The sequence below is a fragment of the Malurus melanocephalus genome, unplaced genomic scaffold (assembly GCF_030028575.1).
Source record: "Malurus melanocephalus ecotype Western Australia unplaced genomic scaffold, MMel_1.1 scaffold_243, whole genome shotgun sequence".
Classification (NCBI taxonomy): Eukaryota; Metazoa; Chordata; class Aves; order Passeriformes; family Maluridae; genus Malurus; species Malurus melanocephalus.
Window position 1 is genome coordinate 1,013,852 of NW_026623475.1, and position 20,001 is coordinate 1,033,852.

Sequence of the window (20,001 nt, forward strand, 5' to 3'; positions counted from 1 at the left end):
CGCGGCCGCCCCTCGCTCCGCCGCCTCCATCTTGGTGCAGCGCAGCGAGCGGGGCCGCGGGAGGGACCGGGCCTGGGCGGCTCCGTCGGTCCGGGGCCGCTTCTCTGYTGTCCGTACCGATACCCAGCGCGGGGCTCGTCCCCGCACCACAAACCCCTTAAAAAATCACGATTTTTGTTTTTAAAGACTTTTTTGGGGTTTTTCTCCACACATTCTTTACAGATGTCCTTGGCAGCTCTTTAATTCTTTTTTCCCCCATATATTTATTTTTTTCTGACATGAAAAGGACTTCACTACTCTGCTGGTGGCTGATCTTGTAGCTGTCACGTACTGGCTGGGGTGCTCAAGAGCCAGTGTTCAGTGCTGCTTTCCAATATCAGTTTGAAAAGAGATGGAGGAGCCTGATCTCCACGGATCCGTATTGTGTGTGCACACTGGAAAGACAAAGTTTTATCTTCRTTAAATTGTATCTTGGTCACCTAAGAGAGGGCTCTTTCTAGAAACACATGCTCTGACCCACAGAATGCAGATCCTTGCAGTTGCCTCTTTTTGTGAAGAAAATGGGAAGCAGAACAATGCTGTCATCGGGCAGGTTCCATGTGGGCCTCCATAGGTGCTTTCTGGCTGTGARCAGTTTCATGTGACCTGCTGCCATTTAGCAGGATTTGCACATGAAAGACCTCAAGACCAGGGCCCAGCTCTTCCCTGTCTTTGCATTAAACCTTTCAGCTGTAAATACACAAATGTAGAAGGCAGTGAGACTTGGGGGCTGGGCAGCTGCTCAGGGTGTTTACCATTTGGAGGAGTATTTATAGTAGCTGAATTAAAAAGTAAAGAATTTGAGGCAGATGAGCACAGTGAGATTTCTTTTTATTTTTGCTTGAGTTAGGCTTGCTTGATAAACTGTTTTTTTAAATACCTTAAGTGTAGTAAACCTATCTTGTTATTGAATCATGCTGGGTTTTCGTAGAAAGATTTATGCCTTTGCTCCATGACTGATAAAATTAGCTGTAGTAATATTTAATCAGTTAAGGTGTTTTGATTATTAAATGAAAATGTGATATATTTTACTGCCAGAAAAATTACAAATGTAATATGATACAGTTACATCTCTAGGAGAACTCTAATAATATCAGTCTAATTAAATGARAGAAAAGTCCATGAGTAAGAAGATTCCAAGTGTGTCTGTGCAGTTCCTGGGATGCAGTGTGCTTATTTGAGGGCTGAAATGCTTCCCAAAAATAAAACTGTCCTGAAAGAGATTGTGGCAACAGTTGCCCCAGTGTAATGCTGAGGTGAGGGAAAAGTAGTGATACTGTTATCTYTGCAATAGCTTTGTGTCTTCTGATTTATAATATTTTATAACTGAATCTTTCACTGAAAACCTTTCACACCAGGTTTGAACAGCCCTCACCCAGTTTATTTATTCTCTTTCATGCGTTTGTGATGGTCTGACAGGAAAGCTCATTTCAGCTGGAAGTTCTCAGAGTGGTGGCTGAAAGAGATGGTTCAGCTAGGGGAGATCACTGAAACACAAACTTCTGTAGAAGTGGTGATGAGGCTGCATTTTTGGGGTTTGGGGTTCTTGCAATAGCTGCCTTCACTCAGCATTTTCACTGAGAAATGGGCTGAGGGTGAGGGTGAGAGTTTGAAGTGTCTTTGCATTCAGGTTTCAGTCACTTAGGTTGACTCTTTCAAGTCACCAGAGGAGATGCAAAGCTCAGTATAAGTTGTGAAATTCACTTTTCTGCTACACTGTCCATATTTCTTCTCTTTTGGCATGGGACTTGTGGAATGATTTGGGGAAGAGTAGTGCCCTGTTGCTTCATACCTTTAGAATACTTCAGAACCTGCCAATGTATCCATGGGGTCAGACCTGTGTTGCTTCCCAGCAGCTTTTGTCCACAAAAATATCCTCCCTTTTTTTTATGTCTTATCTACTGAGCAAGCAACAAACTCAAAACTTGTTTTTTTTCTCACGAAGGGCTTCTATTTCTATAAGGTTTTGTTTGGTGTGGTAGGTGGCAGTTTGCTGAAACTGCTTTTCTCATGARAACACAAAGTGGCCCTGGAAAACTTTAGGAGTGAATTAATTGCTAACTAGTTACTGGTGCAGAAAGGCTTCTTCCTGGTGGTAGCTACATAAATACCATCATATGTAATCAACATTTTACAGAAACTGGTTTAGAAGTCCAGAGAATGGCTCASCGTTATTTTACATGCAGTGTCTGTACACGTAATTGAGAAGTTTGTTAATTTTTATACAATTCTAAATGTACTTCAGGTATTRCTTGTCCTTAACTTACCCTTGGAACAGAAATAATCAGGAAATTCTAATTCCCATGTATATGTACATCCTATTGCTACTCTGAGGATCTGTGCAAGCACTTATTAAATTATATCATAATTGAATTAATAAGCTGTATGAAATTAYTGATAGAATGACTAAGGTGTGCTAATAGGTCAAATACTGACAATCAAAATGAAGTTATCATTTTAATTGCACAAACTGGGACCTTTCCTGAGGTGTCTGAAGAGTTTAAAATTGGAAATGCCATTTCACTGGTTTTGAGGTGGTCTTTGGGAAAACAGAATTGGAAATGGGAATGCCCCATGTCTGTAAAACAGCTTTTCCCAACATGGATTAAACCTGTTGTAATAAGATAGAGGAAATGCAGCTGTCTGGAGTAACATCTAGGACTGATGTATAAGGGGATTTGGAACTAGATGGTCTTTAAGGTCCCTGGCAAACCAATACATTTTGTGATTTGATGAGAATCTACTTTGAAGTGGTACTTAATGTGTGTTTTCTTTCCTTTCTCCAGTATGAAGTGGAACAGAACAGAACTTACCACCTGAAACTGCTGCTTCAAGTTCAGATCAGGAAAAGAGTATAAGTATACCACATTGAAACAACAACTCAAGACCAAAGAAGAGGCAACTTACACTGAAGAAGATACAAGGCTTGATCTGAAACAAGAAGTTTGTGCCTACTCAACAGCTTCAAAAGAGCACGTCCCAACGCTGCTATAGTAGTCTTTGTTTTCTCCAGTGCTGTAGTGAAACTGCCCAGGGCAGCAGCACTTGTATTCTCTAGAGCTTGATAGATCACCTTCTTTTGCTATCTTTTTCTTTCTCTTTTTGTCCCTCTTCCTTTTGTTCCCTTTTTTAAAGAATAGCAGTCTTCATCCTTAGAAACTTGTGCTGAAACAGAAGAATCGGCAAATACTACTGAAAGTGCAATATTTGAATATCACTGCGAGGTTGGTGCACATGCTGTGGAGTTATACATGGGTTTTTTTAACTTGTTTTTTACTAAGTTTTTAACAGAAGAGTGTTGGTTTGGTTAGTTTTTTTTAATAGTTCTCAGGAATAAATTTATTTTATAGTGAGGTCCTGGCACACGGTGCCCAGAGAAGCTGTGTCTGGAATCCCTGTACGTTTCCAAAGCCAGGTTGGACAGGGCAAGCTGGGACAGTGGAAGGTGTCCCTGCCCATGGCAGGGCTGGGACWGGATGAGCTTTAAGGCTCCTTCCARCCCAAACCATTCTGTGGTTCCATGATTCTTTGCTGTTATTTTGATGATGTAGTAGTGTGATGAATTTGTAGTAGCTAYAATAAGGTTCTATTTAACAATACTTATAATTCTTTAGAGCTGATTATTGGTGTTTCTCTCCTAGTACCAGTAGGCTTGTGGTTTCAATCCCTTTTCTCAAATAACCTCTGTTTAGTGTTTTARTCTTACTGCAGAGATGCATTTTATTTTGTGTTTCTGTTGGTGGTGTTCATAGTTCATGTTCCTGTTATAAATAGGTATTTGACAGTTACCAGGAAAAGTATCTTACTATAAAGTATCTTTCTCTGTACAGCAAATTTTAGTGCCACCTGAGGAATCTTACCTTTGTTTGAACTGAAGTTGTCAGGCTTTAGAGGATTGATGAGTTCCTTGAGCTGTGCTATTAATGCTCCTTTAAACCCAAACTGTTCATATGGTGTCATGCAGTGGTAGTCTGAGCAGGAGGTGAAACACTGTGCCTTTCTAATCCTAGGAGAGGCTATTCTGAGTTGAATTTTAAGCTAGATTTTTGTCATTTTCTCTCTCTTGATGTTGCTTTAGTTCATCTTTGAGTCAGGTTGTCTGTCTGCTTGCCTTGTATTGGAGGTGAAGTGGCCATTTGGTGACTCACAAAAGCCTTTGGCAGGCTCATTCCAGCTTCCAGAATGGGTTAATGCCCTGGCCTGTAATTCTCTTGGGAGAAGGTATAATAACATATCATTTTCCCTTCCCCCAGTCACCCTACTTGCAGGACCAGTTTATTTTTGAAAAGTATTTCAAACTCTAGGATGCCTTAAAACACTTCAGCTGTTGTGTTCCCCCAAGGACATTTTCTTRTGTGGAATGTCCTGGGGTTGCCTTCCTCAAAAGATGAGGGTTCCTGGAATGATGCTGACAAGAACTACTCAGTAAATCTTAGCAGCTTTATCAASTGCTTTTTGTTAGATTCTCAGAGAAAATGTGTCCTTTAAACATAATCCAGTACATAAAAAAGATGTGACTGCCGTGGCTTTTGTCTCTTGAGCAGTTTAGGCTGTACAGGAGGGGAAAGAGATCTTTGCTGGGGCAAGAGTTACCCCAGAAAGGTGATGGAACCTCTGTCTTTGGAGGTGTCCAAGACTCAGCTTGTTGGCAAGAGGCCTTTGCAGGGGAGGAAGAGGAGAAGGATGGGCTGCAGTTCTCCCTGGCTCTCTGCTGGGAGTTATGTTCCTGATTCATGATTTTATRGCATGTCAGTGTTTCATGACTTGAACATGTTAAGGGTGTTGATTGTGCCACTTATTGTGGGTTGGTTGGGTAACAATAAGAGGGCAGCATTGATTAAAATTAAGGGATTGTTGCTAATTTTTAATGGAAAGGAAAGTGATATGTAGAGCAAGGAAAAAACCAGTGCATGTTACAGAAGTGATACCACAGAAGATTTAGCAGTTCACTGAATTCTTAAAGAGCTTTGGGTGGTAATACTGCACTTTGTGGTGGGATGGAGACCATTACAGTGTCCTGGGATCCTTTGGCCCCTCATAGCATTCCTGCGCCTTCTGGTATTTGTGTTTTTCTTCATCTCCATCTACCCCAGCTGGGTCTGGATTGGAAGAGGGGAGAAGACCTCCTCCTCTCGAGGGCCGAAACTCTGTCAATCCTTACTTTGTGTGGTTGTTTCCAATTTATTTTCTTAATGTCAGTCTCAAAGATTTCTGCCCAAAAGCTTTGGGGCAGGTTTTTTTTGGTGCTCTTTGATCACTTCTAAACTGATTTCCAAATCACAGAGTAAGAATGCTGTGCCTTCTAATGCATTGAGTAACTCAGTGGCAATGTTAGAGTGAGAAACATGACTCTTTTACAAATTGCTCAGGTGTTTTTTATCTCCACTRAACACATTGCTGAGTAATTTTTAATCTCTCGGCTTATTGCAGCAATAGAGCAGAGAACAGATACGGTCTCAATCTGTTTCTAAATTAAATACTCTGGCAAATAACAAATAATTCTGTATATTTTAAGATGCATATTGACTGTCTGGAGGGAGGAGGGTTGCTGCAGTTGTCTCTCTTGAATTGCACTGTTTAGTGAGGTGTAATACATTTCATCTGATTTAATTGCTAACCTGTAAGGCCAAGTGCCCTGCTTTAAAGATGATACTTGTACATCAAAAAGCCAGTGAGTTGGTAAAGGGGTTGGGAATGTTTCAAGTGTGAATCTGTGCCTTGAAAAGAAAAAACACCCCATAAAAGAAAATGTTTTAATAGATGTAAGTTAATTTAGCAGTTCATTACACCTTTAACTTGAGTTCAATGATGTTTTCAAATTTTCTCCGTCCTTCTAGCACTTGAGCTTCTATGGCAGAGGAATGTTCGTTTAATTCTGGGTATTAATTCCATAACAACAAACAGTTTAATTACTTAATACCATTTTTTAGTATGAAAGACTGAACACACAAGCTAAGGAGAAACTATGCAGGGATTTGAACCTAATTGTGTTGATTCACAACTGTTGCATTTTCCTAATCACCTGTTTAATTTGGAAGAGCAGATACTTCAGATATTTTCAGGCTCTGCTGTGAAACAGAGAATGTGGGAGTACTGTGAGGTGTAATACTTGAAAAATGCCAGGAGTCTGTTTTGTTCTAAACAAGCTTTGTTTTGGTATTACAGCTCTGGCTTGTTTTATAAATATGTTGCCTGTGTAAATTTTCAGGATTACTGTGTTAAAACAGCTCAATTGTTTTGGTGGTTTTACTCTGTTTTAAGAACAGAGTAAAACTTCGGACACATTTTAAGAACGTGTCAATAACTCGCACAAACTCTTTGTGTTACCGTGTTATGGCAATGTGGAGAAAGGAAACTGATGTTAATATTGTTTTTTCCCCTGTGCTTTCTGTGGCCCAGATGAGCTTTGATCCAAACCTGCTCCACAACAATGGACACAACGGGTACCCCAATGGTACTTCGGCAGCGCTGCGCGAGACCGGGGTTATCGAGAAGCTGCTGACCTCGTACGGCTTCATCCAGTGCTCTGAGCGGCAGGCCCGGCTCTTCTTCCACTGCTCCCAGTACAACGGCAACCTGCAGGAGCTCAAAGTGGGAGGTAACTGAGCTTGGGGACCTGCTGGGCTGAGTGAACACCAGTCTCTTTCACTTGTTGTAAAATATCCATTTCTTGTGTGGCTGCTGCTTGTGGGGCTAAACTGACAAGGAATAATCCACCAGTCTGTTCCAGTGATGCCTTATCTGGCTTACCTAAAACAGGCTAGGCAAAATTAAYAGAATAAAAAGGAATTCTATTTAYTGAAGGGCCTTCAYGTCCTTCAGGACTGTCCATTCAGGACAGTYACARCCCACCCAGGGGTTACACCCAAAATGGGCRTTTGGTCCCTGTTTTTTCACGCTTTATAAATTTTGTCCATTTGCATATTGGCATTCATCCTCCAATTACAGCTTCAGGTARTGAAGGCATTGACTCCAAGTTTGCTGACCCCAGTTTCCATATTTTGGGGCCTGGGACARTGAGGTRTCCTTGAATTTGGGRCCTGGAGAGGAAGTGTCTAAAAATGKGAGRACAGTATCTTATCTCTGGAGTTATYSAYTAAAGARTTRCTGGATTACAGATATATGAAAAATAGAGAAGCTGAAATCCTAAGGCATCACTAGCACTTAAGATTTGTGCAGCTTGTGGTAAAAAAAAGGTGTGGGAAAGGAAAAGGTGCAGTGTTGAATCAAACTTGTTTAGCTGAGATAGAGGCAAGTACTCAGACTGTGGGAGAATTTACCTCTTGTACTCCCTATTTCTTTGTTTAGAATTAGTTTGAGGATGGCCAAGTGTTTTTCAGCATGAGGCTGCAGTTTCATGCTGATAATTACCGTGAGAGTGAAGTTTCTAAACTGTTTAATAGCCTGTGTTGTGTTGTGTGAACTTCAGTGTGGAGTCTGCTTACAGTGAGCTGTGCAGGGGGAGGGAATTACTGTGGAATTACAGCAGGAGAGTTCGTTAACAACAGGAGATAATAAGCAGAAAAAAACCAGAAAATATTTGCAAATCATGTGTTCTTCCTTGGTAACAAAAGCACCTGAGTTCTATTTGGTTGTGTTTGGCTACAAGGAGTGAATTGTTGAGCACAACTGTTCAGTGATTTCTGTATGAAAACGCCAGTCCCGAGCAGAACTCTGACACCTTTGCAATGTTGGATTGCCTTGCAGACGATGTTGAGTTTGAAGTGTCTTCTGATCGCCGAACTGGAAAACCCATTGCTATTAAATTGGTGAAGATAAAGCCAGAAATATTACCTGAAGAACGAATAAATGGACAAGTTAGTACCTATTTTCTATACCTTCATCATTTCCATCCTTTACTCCAGTACAAAAAGCTGGGTTCATTTAGCATTGATATTAACTACCTGCAGTACAGATACACTGAAATAGATTTCAGTGTGCTCTGATAAAAATTCAGAGGTTCAGTTYGAGCTCTTACTTGGCTCCAAACACTTCTTTAGAACCAAAAGGTGTTCTGTGAAATTGAAAATCTGCAGTGTGGCATTCCCTGCTGAGTGGGTAGTAGAGGATACTGAGATTCATTTTGTATTCACCAATGCCACTCCTGACATGACTAGCAATGGATTTTTTTTTTTTTTTTTGACTGGTAGGTTGTGTGTGCTGTTCCTCACAATTTAGAGAGTAAATCTCCAGCTGCCCCGGGTCAAAGTCCAACAGGGAGTGTTTGCTACGAACGTAATGGGGTAAAGCTTGCGTATTTTACTTGAACTCTTCACTGATCCATCACTGTGGTCTATGAGAAAAAAAAACCCAAAAAAAAAGACAATTTAATATAGACAAATGACACTGCACTGAACTGTGCAGTTTTTGGCCAAAAAAAAAAAAAGCATGCTTTGTTATTGGTACAAAAAATAATGTTATTTAGACAGTTTGCTTGTTTATATCTGTGGAGAACTTCCTAGAGTCAAATAGTTGTTCTCTTCTTAAACTTGATGAAGTTCATTTATCCTTGCCTTGAACTTCTAAAGTTTAGAAATTGGCCCTTAAAGATGGCCACATACAAATCTCTCAAGTTGCTTGTTATAGACTCATCAAAACAGCACGATGGAAAAAGAATGTTTTGCATGCCATGTTTGATTATTGTTGATTTTCTCACTAAATTAAGTGGATATTGTTATTGAAATTATGTTAATCTTTCTTTGAAACAACTATTCGGCAAATAGAGTAACTTTTATGTTAATTTACAGGAAGTATTTTACCTGACTTACACCCCAGAGGATGTTGAAGGAAATGTACAGCTGGAAACAGGAGATAAAATAAACTTTATAATTGATACAAATAAACAGTAAGTTGRTCTTGCTTTTCTGGTTTCCTACTTTGTTTAAGAAATCAGGCAGAATTCATACCTGTTCCAAGAATTGAAATGAGATGAAATATAATCTTCAAATTGTGTTTCACTTTTGAATTACTTAGTTTGCTCTCTGTTTTTTTTCTCTAGTACTGGTGCTGTAAGTGCTCGTAACATTATGCTATTAAAAAAGAAACAAGCCCGCTGTCAAGGAGTAGTCTGTGCCATGAAAGTAAGTGATTTGAAGTTTCATTTGAAAATGAAATGCAATTTTGAAAAGTGCTGTTCAAAGGAACAAATTTTTTAAGTTGAGCTGTGAGTATAAATTGTGTGAAACTGTTTAAACAGCTCATCTTTGATACTGATGCTATTTTTAACAAAGTAAAGTCCATTTATTTCTGGTTATATATTTCTTGTGRTAGTCTTAGCTGTGTGTACTTGTGAGTTCTTTGCTGGGATTCAGAGTCTATTTTATATTTGATAGAACCTGTTAAAATATTTCTTGGTATGTTACAATAATGGACAATTAAACACTTTTTTTTCTATTCACAGGAAGCCTTTGGATTTATTGAGAGAGGTGATGTCGTGAAGGAGATTTTCTTTCACTATAGTGAATTTAAAGGTGACCTAGAAACCTTACAGCCTGGTGATGATGTGGAGTTTACAATCAAAGACAGAAATGTAAGACGAAATCCAGTAAAACGGAAGCCAAGGTCCTAGGGCATAACCACAGCTCTGCTTTTTCCAGCTTTTAAGAGAAGTGGGGAGGAGGTTCATTGGGAAATGTCTGTCTTTTTCTCTCTTTTTTTTCTTTCTCTTTTCTTTGGGTRTTTGACTGATTTTGTACTCTTAGGGTAAAGAAGTTGCAACAGATGTCAGACTGCTGCCTCAAGGAACTGTCATTTTTGAAGATATCAGCATTGAACATTTTGAAGGAACTGTAACCAAAGTAATTCCTAAAGTACCCAGCAAAAACCAGGTGAATTTCAGTAGTAACTTAAATTTGTGAAACGCTGGTTTGATTGTATTGAATTCCACTCAAGCAGTTGTTCCCATTTCCCAGTACCTGCTTGCTGCATAAGCATCATGTCAGAGTAGAAGATCTATTCTTTTTTTTTAATTTTTAAATCCAGAGAGTAAGAGTTAGGGTAGTGTGTGTTTTCTTTAATGTTTCAAATACTTGCTGTAAAATTTTGTGGGTTTAGGACATATCCTTAAAGCAAAGGRGTAGGGAAAAGTGGAAAAATATTTGCTGGGATAAGCCAGATCTGTGGATTCCTGTGAGCATTAACAGTTAATGAGGCTTTTGRGCTGTAATGTTTGACTTGGAGGGGTGTTCATGAGCACTTCCATTAAGGTTTTAGGTGAGTCTCTGTTTGGTAGAAAGGTTTGGGGTGTTTTGAACACTTAATTAGAAAGAACCTGCCTTTTAGCAGTGTTATGAGTATGTTTATAAACTTAATTCTCAAAATAGAGTCTTAATTCCTTTGACAAGACATGGTTGGTGCTTTAAAAACCTTCAAACCAACCAACAGCAACAAAACCCACCTTGCATTTGGCAAGTTCCAGGTGAGGAGTGGTAGAAACAGAGCAGAGCCTGAGTGCAGCAGGCATTTGGCAGAAATTGTGGTGCTGTTTGCAGCTGAGGTGAACTCACCTGTCCTGCTGGCCTTTCTGTCCCCAGAGCGATCCATTACCYGGCCGCATCAAAGTGGACTTTGTGATCCCTAAAGAGCTTCCCTTTGGAGACAAGGATACAAAATCCAAGGTGACCCTGYTGGAGAGTGACCACGTCCGGTTCAACATTTCCACGGACAGGCGTGACAAACTGGAACGGGCCACCAACATCGAAGTTCTCCCCAACACTTTCCAGTTTACCAATGAAACCAGAGAAATGGCAAGTATCTGTCTTGAAAAATTTCTAATTCTTGAGAGGAAATGGAAGTAAAACATGGTAGGGGTTGTCTTATACAATAAAATCACTCCTGTCTTCCATTGCCTTCTCTGAAATCCAGCCCTCAGATTTGCAATGCAAACAAAGGAGAAAATTCAGACTTAATGCTCTGCATCTTTGCCTTAAAAGAATAAAAATKAAACTATTTTTTAACATTTAAATGACATTATATTATGAAATTAGATCTTAACTGGCCSTCTTGGAGGGGACTTCTGGTTCCTTAAAGCAGACAGAAGTAATGCAGTCTTTAACTGATAGCTTAAAATTGACATATTTAAGCCTAAATAGGTAACTGCTCATGTTCCTTAGGAAAATGGAAGTCGCTGTGACTACTCTGGTTCAGGAAGTGAAAAGTGTAAATAATTGGAGGAGGGATTGTGAGCAGCTTTTGGATTTCAAGTATTTGGCYAATCTCTGTCTGAGGGTCAAGCAGAAGGACGGCAGAGTTCTCTCATTACAAGAAAGTCTTTGTGGATTACAGGGACTAAGATGGATGTGCTAATGAGTTTTACAGAATATCTTTCATTCCTGTAACTTGGAATGTTGGTTCTGTTCCAACCAGACTGCAGCTTCACCTTCCTTTGCAATTTGGAGTTCAGTTACAGTGTTGTCTCACCAATGTGCTGTGAATTAGAGACCCCTGGCTTTAAAAAAACCCTGAGTTTTGATTTCAGCCTTTGAGGTTTTTGGGTTTCTATCCTATAAATTTCATGTATTTCTACTCAATGTATATCTGCCTGCCTGAGTTGAGCTGGTCATTGGGGAGGCAGGTACTGGCAGATTGGCAGATTCTAGGAAGGTTGGCTGGTTTGCTGGAGTTTGTAAAAGCTGTCTAAGAGAAGGATGTTCTTAAAGGTGGGAAGTACCTTTGCACTGCCACTCAGATCTTCTAAGTTTGCCCGGAGACTTGCTAAACCCTGCAATAACTGGGTTGAAGGAAAATGTTAATGAATTGTATCTTTCTTAATTCTGGCAGGATTGAGAAACTAGGGTTTGGGGAGGTTTGGTAGTTTATCATTGAGCATTCCATTTCTGGTGGTTATCAGGAAGGCCACTTAACTCGTGTCACATATTTACCATAGCACTCACCCACAGATATGAGAGTCTTGTTAAAAACTTCTTCATAACTCCTTCATTTGTGTCTGGAAATCTGATGGTTTTTCTCTTAAACCTCCATCTGAGCACTGATTTTATTTCATGTTTTTRTAGGTAGTTGTATGTTTAGTGGGTGTTTGTATGTTTTATATTCTCCTGTAGGTTATACACTGTTTGTAGAGCTGCCCCGTTGTGTGTAGTGTTCTGACAGGTTCTTTAACTTCAGTCCTTGTTAGTGGCTTAAATTAATATTCTCCACTCTTCATCACGAATTAACTTGAGGAATGAGGTGGGAAGAACTTTCCCTGCATTTCAGGTTCACCACAGCCATGAGCACCAGGGTTTGCAAGGAAGGACATTGCTTAAACCAAGTGTTTTCCCAGGATTCAGGCCTTCCTGCAAGCTCCAGGCACATGGAGCAGCTGCAGACAGAGGTCCCATAACAAGGATAAAACTGTAATTTGTTGGTTTGGCTGTTGCAGGGTGTGATTGCAGCGATGAGGGATGGCTTTGGCTTCATTAAGTGTGTGGACAGGGATGCTCGGATGTTCTTCCACTTCAGTGAGATCATGGATGGAAATCAGCTCCATATTTCTGACGAAGTAGAGTTCACCGTTGTTCCTGTAAGTGGGATTAACWCCTATAAAATCTCAGCATTTACAGAAATGATGCACAGCATGTCTATAACCTGATGGATTTCTTTTCCAGGATATGCTGTCTGCCCAGAGGAACCATGCCATAAGGATTAAGAAGCTTCCCAAGGGCACGGTTTCTTTCCACACCCAGTCRGAACATCGTTTTGTGGGCACTATAGACAAAGAAGCCACTCCAGCCAAAGCCACTAGCCCAAATAAAGGCAAAGAGAAGGTAAAGTTGCTCTTGTACTTGTGAATGTCTGTTATGCATTCCTACCATTGGAGACTGAGGCTGCTTTCTTAAAATCTGTAAATCAGCTGGTTTATAAGCACTGTTAACTCTCTGTAAATGTGAACCACAGCTGATGACAGCAGTCACGGAAAACTAACTTCTCTGAACAAGATAATAAAAGTATTGTTAATGGTCATTAATGATCATATTGTTGTTAAAAAATAATTTCCAGGAACTTGATGRGGAGCTTCTTTCTACCTCCTACTATGTAAGGTTCTAGATACAATTATTTAAAATTAACTTTCTAGGGGAGAACCTCTTACTGTTTTGTCATGCTGTTTTAAACAGTACTGCCAGAATACTGTCAATAAATACTTCCTAGAACTGGTGGTAATAATTTATTTCCTTTTAAAATATTGTCTGGCATCATTTAAAGCTTCTTACTCAGAGTTTGGTTGTGGTTTTGAGCAGTTATTGTGAAACCATTGAATCTCCAATGAACAGTGCTTGAGCTGTGTGTAGGAAACTGTTTTATAAAGAGACTTTGCTGAATTCTGACCTCTTGTTTCCAGGAAGCTGAGGATGGAATAATTGTGTATGATGACTGTGGAGTAAAACTGACCATTCCTTACCAGGCCAAGGATGTGGAAGGATCTACTAATCCCCAGATAGGAGATAAGGCAAGATAATTAAGTGTACTATTGGGAAATGCTGTTTTGGACATTGTTGGGTGTGAGCTTCACTTTGCCTTTACTTCTGGATTTGTTCTCCCTCTTGGAACAAATGGAGGATAAGGCRTCTGTGTAATATTACCTGGAGTATTGTGTTTAAAGGGCTTAGTCTTCGGAATAAGTAAAAAATGCCCTCCAACCTTGTGTGAAATTGATGCTTTTTAAACAAGGAATTTTTATCACTAAGTGGACTCTGCTTATCGAGGGAAATAAATTCGTTTAGAGACTGAGATGGATATCAAAGAGGGAGAATATTCCCTCATGAGCATATTAGCCTGAGAGACAATGGAATGGGAAAAAGGTTGGAGATCTGGAAGAGCAACAAAACCAGCAGGAGCCATTCTAGTCACTGGTTACTGTTTCTAAAACTGAATCAAGGAGTGAAGTGAGGCACATCCCAGKGTGGGCCAGTGGTGAGCAGATCCCCATGGACAGGAAGATTCTTCTGTTTAAGGGGTGGGAAGCTGACTCCTGGAGGCTGGCTTGCCTTTCAGCTATCCCAGGTGTGATGCTGCTCTCTAGAATGAGGAAATGTCAATGTCTGACGTGGTTTGGGGAAAGTAATGACTAGGAAATGAATTTTCTGGAGGGCCCAGATACTGCTGCAGAGTTACACAGCTWCAAAATCAGTAAGTTTGGGTGTTTTCATGTTGGTGGTCATGGTTTGGATWTTTCTGTCTGGTACTGATTCTCAATCACTCCCCCAGGTTGAGTTCTGTGTGTGTGAAGTGAAGAGAACCGGGCTGCAAACGGCTGTTTCTGTCAGGATGCTGGGACGCAACTACAGCTCCAAGAGGCTCTTGGGATATGTGGCAGCCCTGAAAGATAATTTTGGGTTTATTGAAACAGCCAATCATGATAAGGAGATCTTCTTCCACTACAGGTGAATGACAATTGTTTAGTTGTTGTTATTGATATTGTTATTCTTATTTGATTGTGTCTGTTTGGGAGTAGTGGGAGGGTGTGGAGTTTTGTTGGTTGAGTGTTAAACCCATTTGCACTTTACACACAGAGATTATATATTGTTATACGTATATGTTTGCATAGATACCTACAATATCATTTATCATCTCTGCTGCACTGCTTCAGGCTTTTCTGTTAGTCAGCAGTGCTGGTGTTCTGTGCCTCTGAATCCCAGGCCAAGAAATCCAGTTGTTTTGTATATTTGAAATGCTTCATTTTCCTGAATGAGGATTCCTTGTGAAGTGCTGAGGGATTTAAAAATAATATCTGAAAACTGATGTGGATGTGGGGTGAGCATCACTGGTGTCATGTAACTAAAGGAAAAACTGTTTATCATCCTGTTCTTTAGTGAATATTGTGGTGATATTGATAGCCTGGAGCTTGGAGAYACTGTGGAGTACAGTTTGTCAAAAGGCAAAGGAAACAAAGTTAGTGCAGAGAAAGTGAACAAAACACATGCAGGTAAGGCTGTACCTGGGGTTCTCTGCCTTCAGGGCCCTTGGCWTGTGCTGATGGGTAAAGTCTGTTAATGATCCATTCACAGCTGGAGCTTAAAGCAAGAAGGTGCTCAGTGTGGGGTGGTTTCCTGAAAGCTGCTGTGTTCCCACAGAACAGACAAGCTCAGACCAACAGTTCTGTGCACAGGAGCCATCTTTTGTACCTTTAATGTCCTCTGCCCTCTTGATTTGGGGGTTGTAAGGAGAGACTGAGTGGCAGAACTGGCCAAATCAGCACCTGCACTGCTTTGTTGTGCTGCACTTCACAGGGGAAAGGTTGTGGGAGGAGGGCAGATGGGGGAGGGGGCTGTTAAGGACTTGGGGGAATGCACACTTAAAGATCATTGGCTGATTAAAGGGAGTAGGAAATGCAGTGGAGGAGAAGTGAAACACTGATTTGCTTTTTAACCTTCATGGCCTTAAGTTTTTTGAGGAAAATTTTTCTACTTCTATGTGTGAAATTTCAGTGTGATTTTGATTTGGTGCCATGCAGTGCAAACTGCTGTCTCCTGGTCAATTTGAATCACTTATTAGTTTTAAATGAGTTATGATTAAAACATTCTATTCTTCTGCTGTCTGTCTCTTTTCAGTGAATGGTATCACTGAAGAAGCTGATCCAACTGTTTACTCTGGTAAAGTAATTCGTCCCTTGAGGAGTGTAGATCCCACACAGACAGARTACCAGGGCATGATTGAAGTCATGGAGGATGGTAAGACTGGCTTCTTTTAATTCCTTGCACAAGTGCACAAGTTGAATCCACTGYAAATAGAGGTGTTGGGGATTTTATTCACTCTATAAACTGTACTCACACTGCTGAGCTGACTGCAAAAGCAGCATTTGTAATACTGGAAATGTGAAATCAGGTGGGAAAGGCCTCACAGTTCCATCTCATCATTTTCTCCCCCAGGTGAGATGAAAGGAGAGGTGTATCCCTTTGGAATTGTTGGCATGGCAAACAAAGGTGACTGTCTGCAGAAGGGGGAGACAGTAAAGTTCCAGCTGTGTGTCCTGGGCCAGAAYGGGCAGACGATGGCTGTGAACATCACCCCGTTCCGCAGGGCCACCGTGGAGTGTGTCAAGGACCAGGTGAGTGACTGAGCACCAGGGCCATGTGCTAGGAAATACCTGCTCCAGCTGGGAGCCACCTCAGCACTGGGATTTAGGGAGTTGTGCTCAGATGGATTGCTCTGGATCCAGCTCTAGGGAGGGAGCTGTGGGTAACCCAGGTCCTGCCCTATGCCAGAACCTGGGTGAGCTCAGAGCTTGGGCTGGTGCTGACACATCACAGCTGAGGGCAGCATTTGATTCTGAACAATTGGGTTTGAGGTGTCACAGAAATCATTCTAACAGCTTTTTGCTAAGAAGGGTGTTTAAAAAGTGTTCAGAAAAACACTGAATGCTCTCCTTCTGGAAGAAGTTTCTTCACRGAATTAAGCAGTCAATGATTACAACCCACCTGAAATGCAAAGGCTGATCTTTGCTCTCGGTGCATCTGGGAATGATTAAAAAGTTAAATACTGTAAATGCTTTCTGTTTTTGTAGTTATTGTGCAGCACTAATCTCCGGTCGATTATGGAGAGGCTGGATGAGTATTCCTGGTTTATACATGAGTAGAGWGGAAAATAGAAGTAAATGGCTTCTTACCCCAGTGACAGACCAGAAAATGGAGTGGTTGCTTCAGGGTGGAATCTCAGAGCTTGGGGCACTGCTCTTCACTGTTTAATACAGCTGCCAGGACTTGGGGCARTTTTCAGAGCTTGTTCTATAGACTTTGGGATTTAAATGTGACTTAACAAAGCCAGGAAGAATACCTGGATTTCCTGAAGTGTTTTTTCCAGACAGAATATTTTGGTCACTGTACAAATTGCATTTCCATTTCTGTTAGGCTACAAAAAAAAACTACTTCAAAACTACAGTTTTGAAGTTTTATTTAAAAGTAAGTTAAAACTACAGTGATGAGTAAATTACTGCATYTGTCTGGATGCAGAGCAAATCAAATCAATAACTTTGTGATGTGTTGCTTTTCAGTTTGGTTTCATTAACTATGAAGTTGGTGACAGCAAAAAGCTCTTCTTCCATGTCAAAGAAGTCCAGGATGGTGTGGAGCTCCAGGCTGGGGACGAAGTGGAGTTCTCCGTAATCCTGAACCAGCGCACAGGAAAATGCAGTGCCTGTAACGTGTGGCGTGTCTGGTGAGGCTTTGGGGTTGAAGGGATTGATCCTAGCCTGATGTCTGCATCCCAGCAGAGCCCTGAAGGCTGTGGCTGCCTGAGCTGGCTGTCCCTGCAGCAGCAGTTCTGGATTCCAGTGGCTCTGGGGAGMGTCGCACCTGAGAGCTCCCAGCTCTKCRAGGGGATCCAGTGCAGGCAGCAGCAGCACTCCCAGCCCTCCCTAAYTGCACRTGGCTGATTCTCTCCTTAATCTATTCCTATAYTCCCCCTGTAGCAGGAATTTGGATRCAGCCTTGCAAGTAGAAGTTACTGATGAAGAAATGGATGGTTTTCCTGTGTGGATGCTGGCCTCTGGCCAAGACATTCCACAGTGCTGCCACCTGTTTCTTGAAGAGCARTTTTCATTTTTAAATAGAAAACCTGTGTTTTTAGGGATTCTTTTCTCTTTGCATAGCATTTCTTAGAGTGATGGGGTTTGTTTTTTAACTGTTTACAAACTTGAAGAAGACTGCACAATTTGGATTTGCTTAAGCGTGAGATAGCACTTYTGCAGTGATGGAAAGTGAATTGCTTAATTAAAAATTTTCTGTTCCCATCATCTGCAGAGATGTTAATGCTCTGCCATGACATAGTGGCAACTTGCAAGCCTTTATTATTGCAGTTAAATCACAGAATGGGTTGGGTTRGAAGAGAACTTAAAAACCATCTCATTCCACCCCCTGCCATGGGCCAGGACACCTTCCACTGTCCCAGGCTGCTCCAAACCCCATCCAACCTGGTCTTGGACACTTCCAGGGATCCAGGGGCAGCCACAGCTTCCCTGGGCCAGAGAAATGTAGGAAACACTGGTTAGGTGTGCATGAGAGTGAAAACAACACCTCTTCTCCCTGCAGAACACCTCTGGAGAGCTCTGAGCTGCTGCTATTGCAGATTCCTGGGTGGAAAGGAAGAGTTGGGGCAGGGACAGGCTGTCAGCCAGGCCTGCTGTCACAGGATAATTCTGTTGTCTGTAACTGCTCTAAATGACTGCAGTCAAGGCCTGTGGGAGCCTGGGGTCGATCTCAGCAGCTGGGGGAGGTGACAGTGGCCTGTGTGTGCTCTCTTACAGTGAAGGCGCCAAGGCTGTGGCCGCTCCGCGCCCCGATAGACTCGTGAACCGTTTAAAGAGCATCAACCTGGACGATGCCAACGCCCCGCGGCTCACGGTGCTCCGCCAGCCCCGGGGCCCTGACAACTCAAAGGTACAGACACCCAGGGCAGCATCCCTGCAGGGGCTGCTTGGCTTGGGGAACACAGCACTGCTGCCTCTGGGGGGCCTGGGCACTCAGATCTGGTGTCTGTTCCGTAGTGAACTCCTGGCCTRCAGTGTGAGGGTGCCTTGTGTTTGTGTCAGAGCTGTGCTCTGGGGCAGTGCTGGGTGCTGGGGCTTCAGAGGAGCACACAGCAGAGAAGCAGCTAGCTGCTGCCTGATGTGGAGCCTTTTCTTGGTGTGTCATGGCTCTCATGGTTTGCTTTTCATTTATGACCTCAGAGATAGCAAGTAGAAAAATCGCTAAACRCTAGAAATTCGTTTACCCTGCCGTGGCTTTCACACAAGGTTCTGCCACCTCTTAAAGAGCAGAAGTGTCTGAAATCTGTGAAGTGTTTTGGACTGTAAGGAACACCCCACAGAACCTGTTTTTTGTTGCTGTCTCTGTTTCTGAAGACAAATTTGACTCATTAGGAAGATGCTACTTGGGTAGAACAGACCAGGCTTTGCCTCAAAGCCCGGTGGCAGGCTAGGTTCACAGTTGATGATCTTTTCCAGTCTAAATGATTTCATAATTCTGTGATGCTGGAGCTAAAAATTTGTTGTGTTTTCCTTGCAGGGATTTGGTGCAGAGAGAAAGATCCGCCAGGCTGGTGTTATAGACTGATCCCAACCCCACGGCGACGTTGGGCCGCGCGCTGGGGCTGGCGAAGGGTACTGAATATCTCCCCGTTCATCCCTTCCTCCAAAATTCTCAGAAGCTATTCCACCAGTTTTAACACCTTCTCATGTTATGTTTAAAATTAAATTTACGAAACCATTTTAAATTTCTGCACAGTTGCATTCTGGAGAACTTTAAGGTGGCGCCTTATAGTATCACATTTTAGAAGCTTGTTTTGAATGGTGCATTTAACGCAACTGGTAACTGCAATCTCCATTGCCTCTGTGAGTAAACATAGACAGCTCTGCTCGGGCAGACCTTGTGGAATTCTGCACTACAGTTATTATGCTTTATCCTTGTTTTTGGCCAAGGTTTATTATGCCTTAGTGCTCAGTTGCATTATCTTCCCTCCGGAGTGGAGGGCAAGACTCACTTCAGCTCACTCTGCTCAAATTCTGAGGACCATGTGAGGGTGGAATAAGTTCAGTTTCTATCAGATCTCCACGGACATTCAGATACCTTGAGTTGATGGCCAAATGTTACAGTGTTTTCCTAGTTCATTTAACTTGACTCCTTTAGCCAGTCGTTAGAGCTCAGTGCAAGTCTCTCCCAGGGTCGGTGGATTTTGTAGTGTTCTGGAACAGACAGTGCAGAATTTCATAAGGCTGAGGTGTGCCATCAGTGTGGTAATTTAAATATATTTAAAACAATGCACAAATCTGCTGCTGCTTAGAACACTGCAGCTTCTAAACCCAGTTTCTTTTACTGATTTAAATTTAAAGAAGAAAGAAGTTGTGCCTGAAGTGAATACATTTTTTTGTTCTTTTTGCAGCCGGCACCCAGTGTACTGTAAGAGAATAAATACTTAGGCTTTCCATAGCTGTATTGAGACTTTCATCAAGGTGAATAGTTGATGTCTGTGTGC

The 20,001-nt window shown here is 41.7% G+C and overlaps 2 protein-coding genes across 3 annotated transcripts in view; both read left to right on the forward strand.

Annotated features, from left to right (window-relative positions):
- Positions 1-2,807: 2,807 nt before the first annotated feature.
- CSDE1 (cold shock domain containing E1) lies at positions 2,808-19,995 on the forward strand. Of its 2 annotated transcripts, XM_057375209.1 has the most exons (19): positions 2,808-3,263; positions 6,439-6,637; positions 7,747-7,856; positions 8,190-8,282; positions 8,787-8,884; positions 9,038-9,119; positions 9,440-9,568; positions 9,741-9,866; positions 10,572-10,784; positions 12,419-12,559; positions 12,645-12,803; positions 13,376-13,483; positions 14,242-14,417; positions 14,847-14,959; positions 15,585-15,704; positions 15,903-16,081; positions 17,024-17,187; positions 18,275-18,407; positions 19,035-19,995. In XM_057375209.1, exons 2-19 carry the CDS (start codon positions 6,439-6,441, stop codon positions 19,080-19,082), a joined length of 2,391 nt encoding a protein of 796 aa, XP_057231192.1. In that variant the 5' UTR covers positions 2,808-3,263; the 3' UTR covers positions 19,083-19,995. The 2 variants fall into 2 exon arrangements, with proteins under 2 accessions (XP_057231192.1, XP_057231193.1); XM_057375210.1 differs by lacking the exon at positions 8,190-8,282.
- NRAS (NRAS proto-oncogene, GTPase) overlaps positions 19,316-20,001 on the forward strand; it is an 11,151-nt gene continuing 10,465 nt past the window's right edge. The window contains exon 1 of the mRNA XM_057375238.1: positions 19,316-19,336. Coding sequence (XP_057231221.1) covers positions 19,316-19,336 — 21 coding nt within the window. The remainder of the gene's footprint in view (positions 19,337-20,001) is intronic.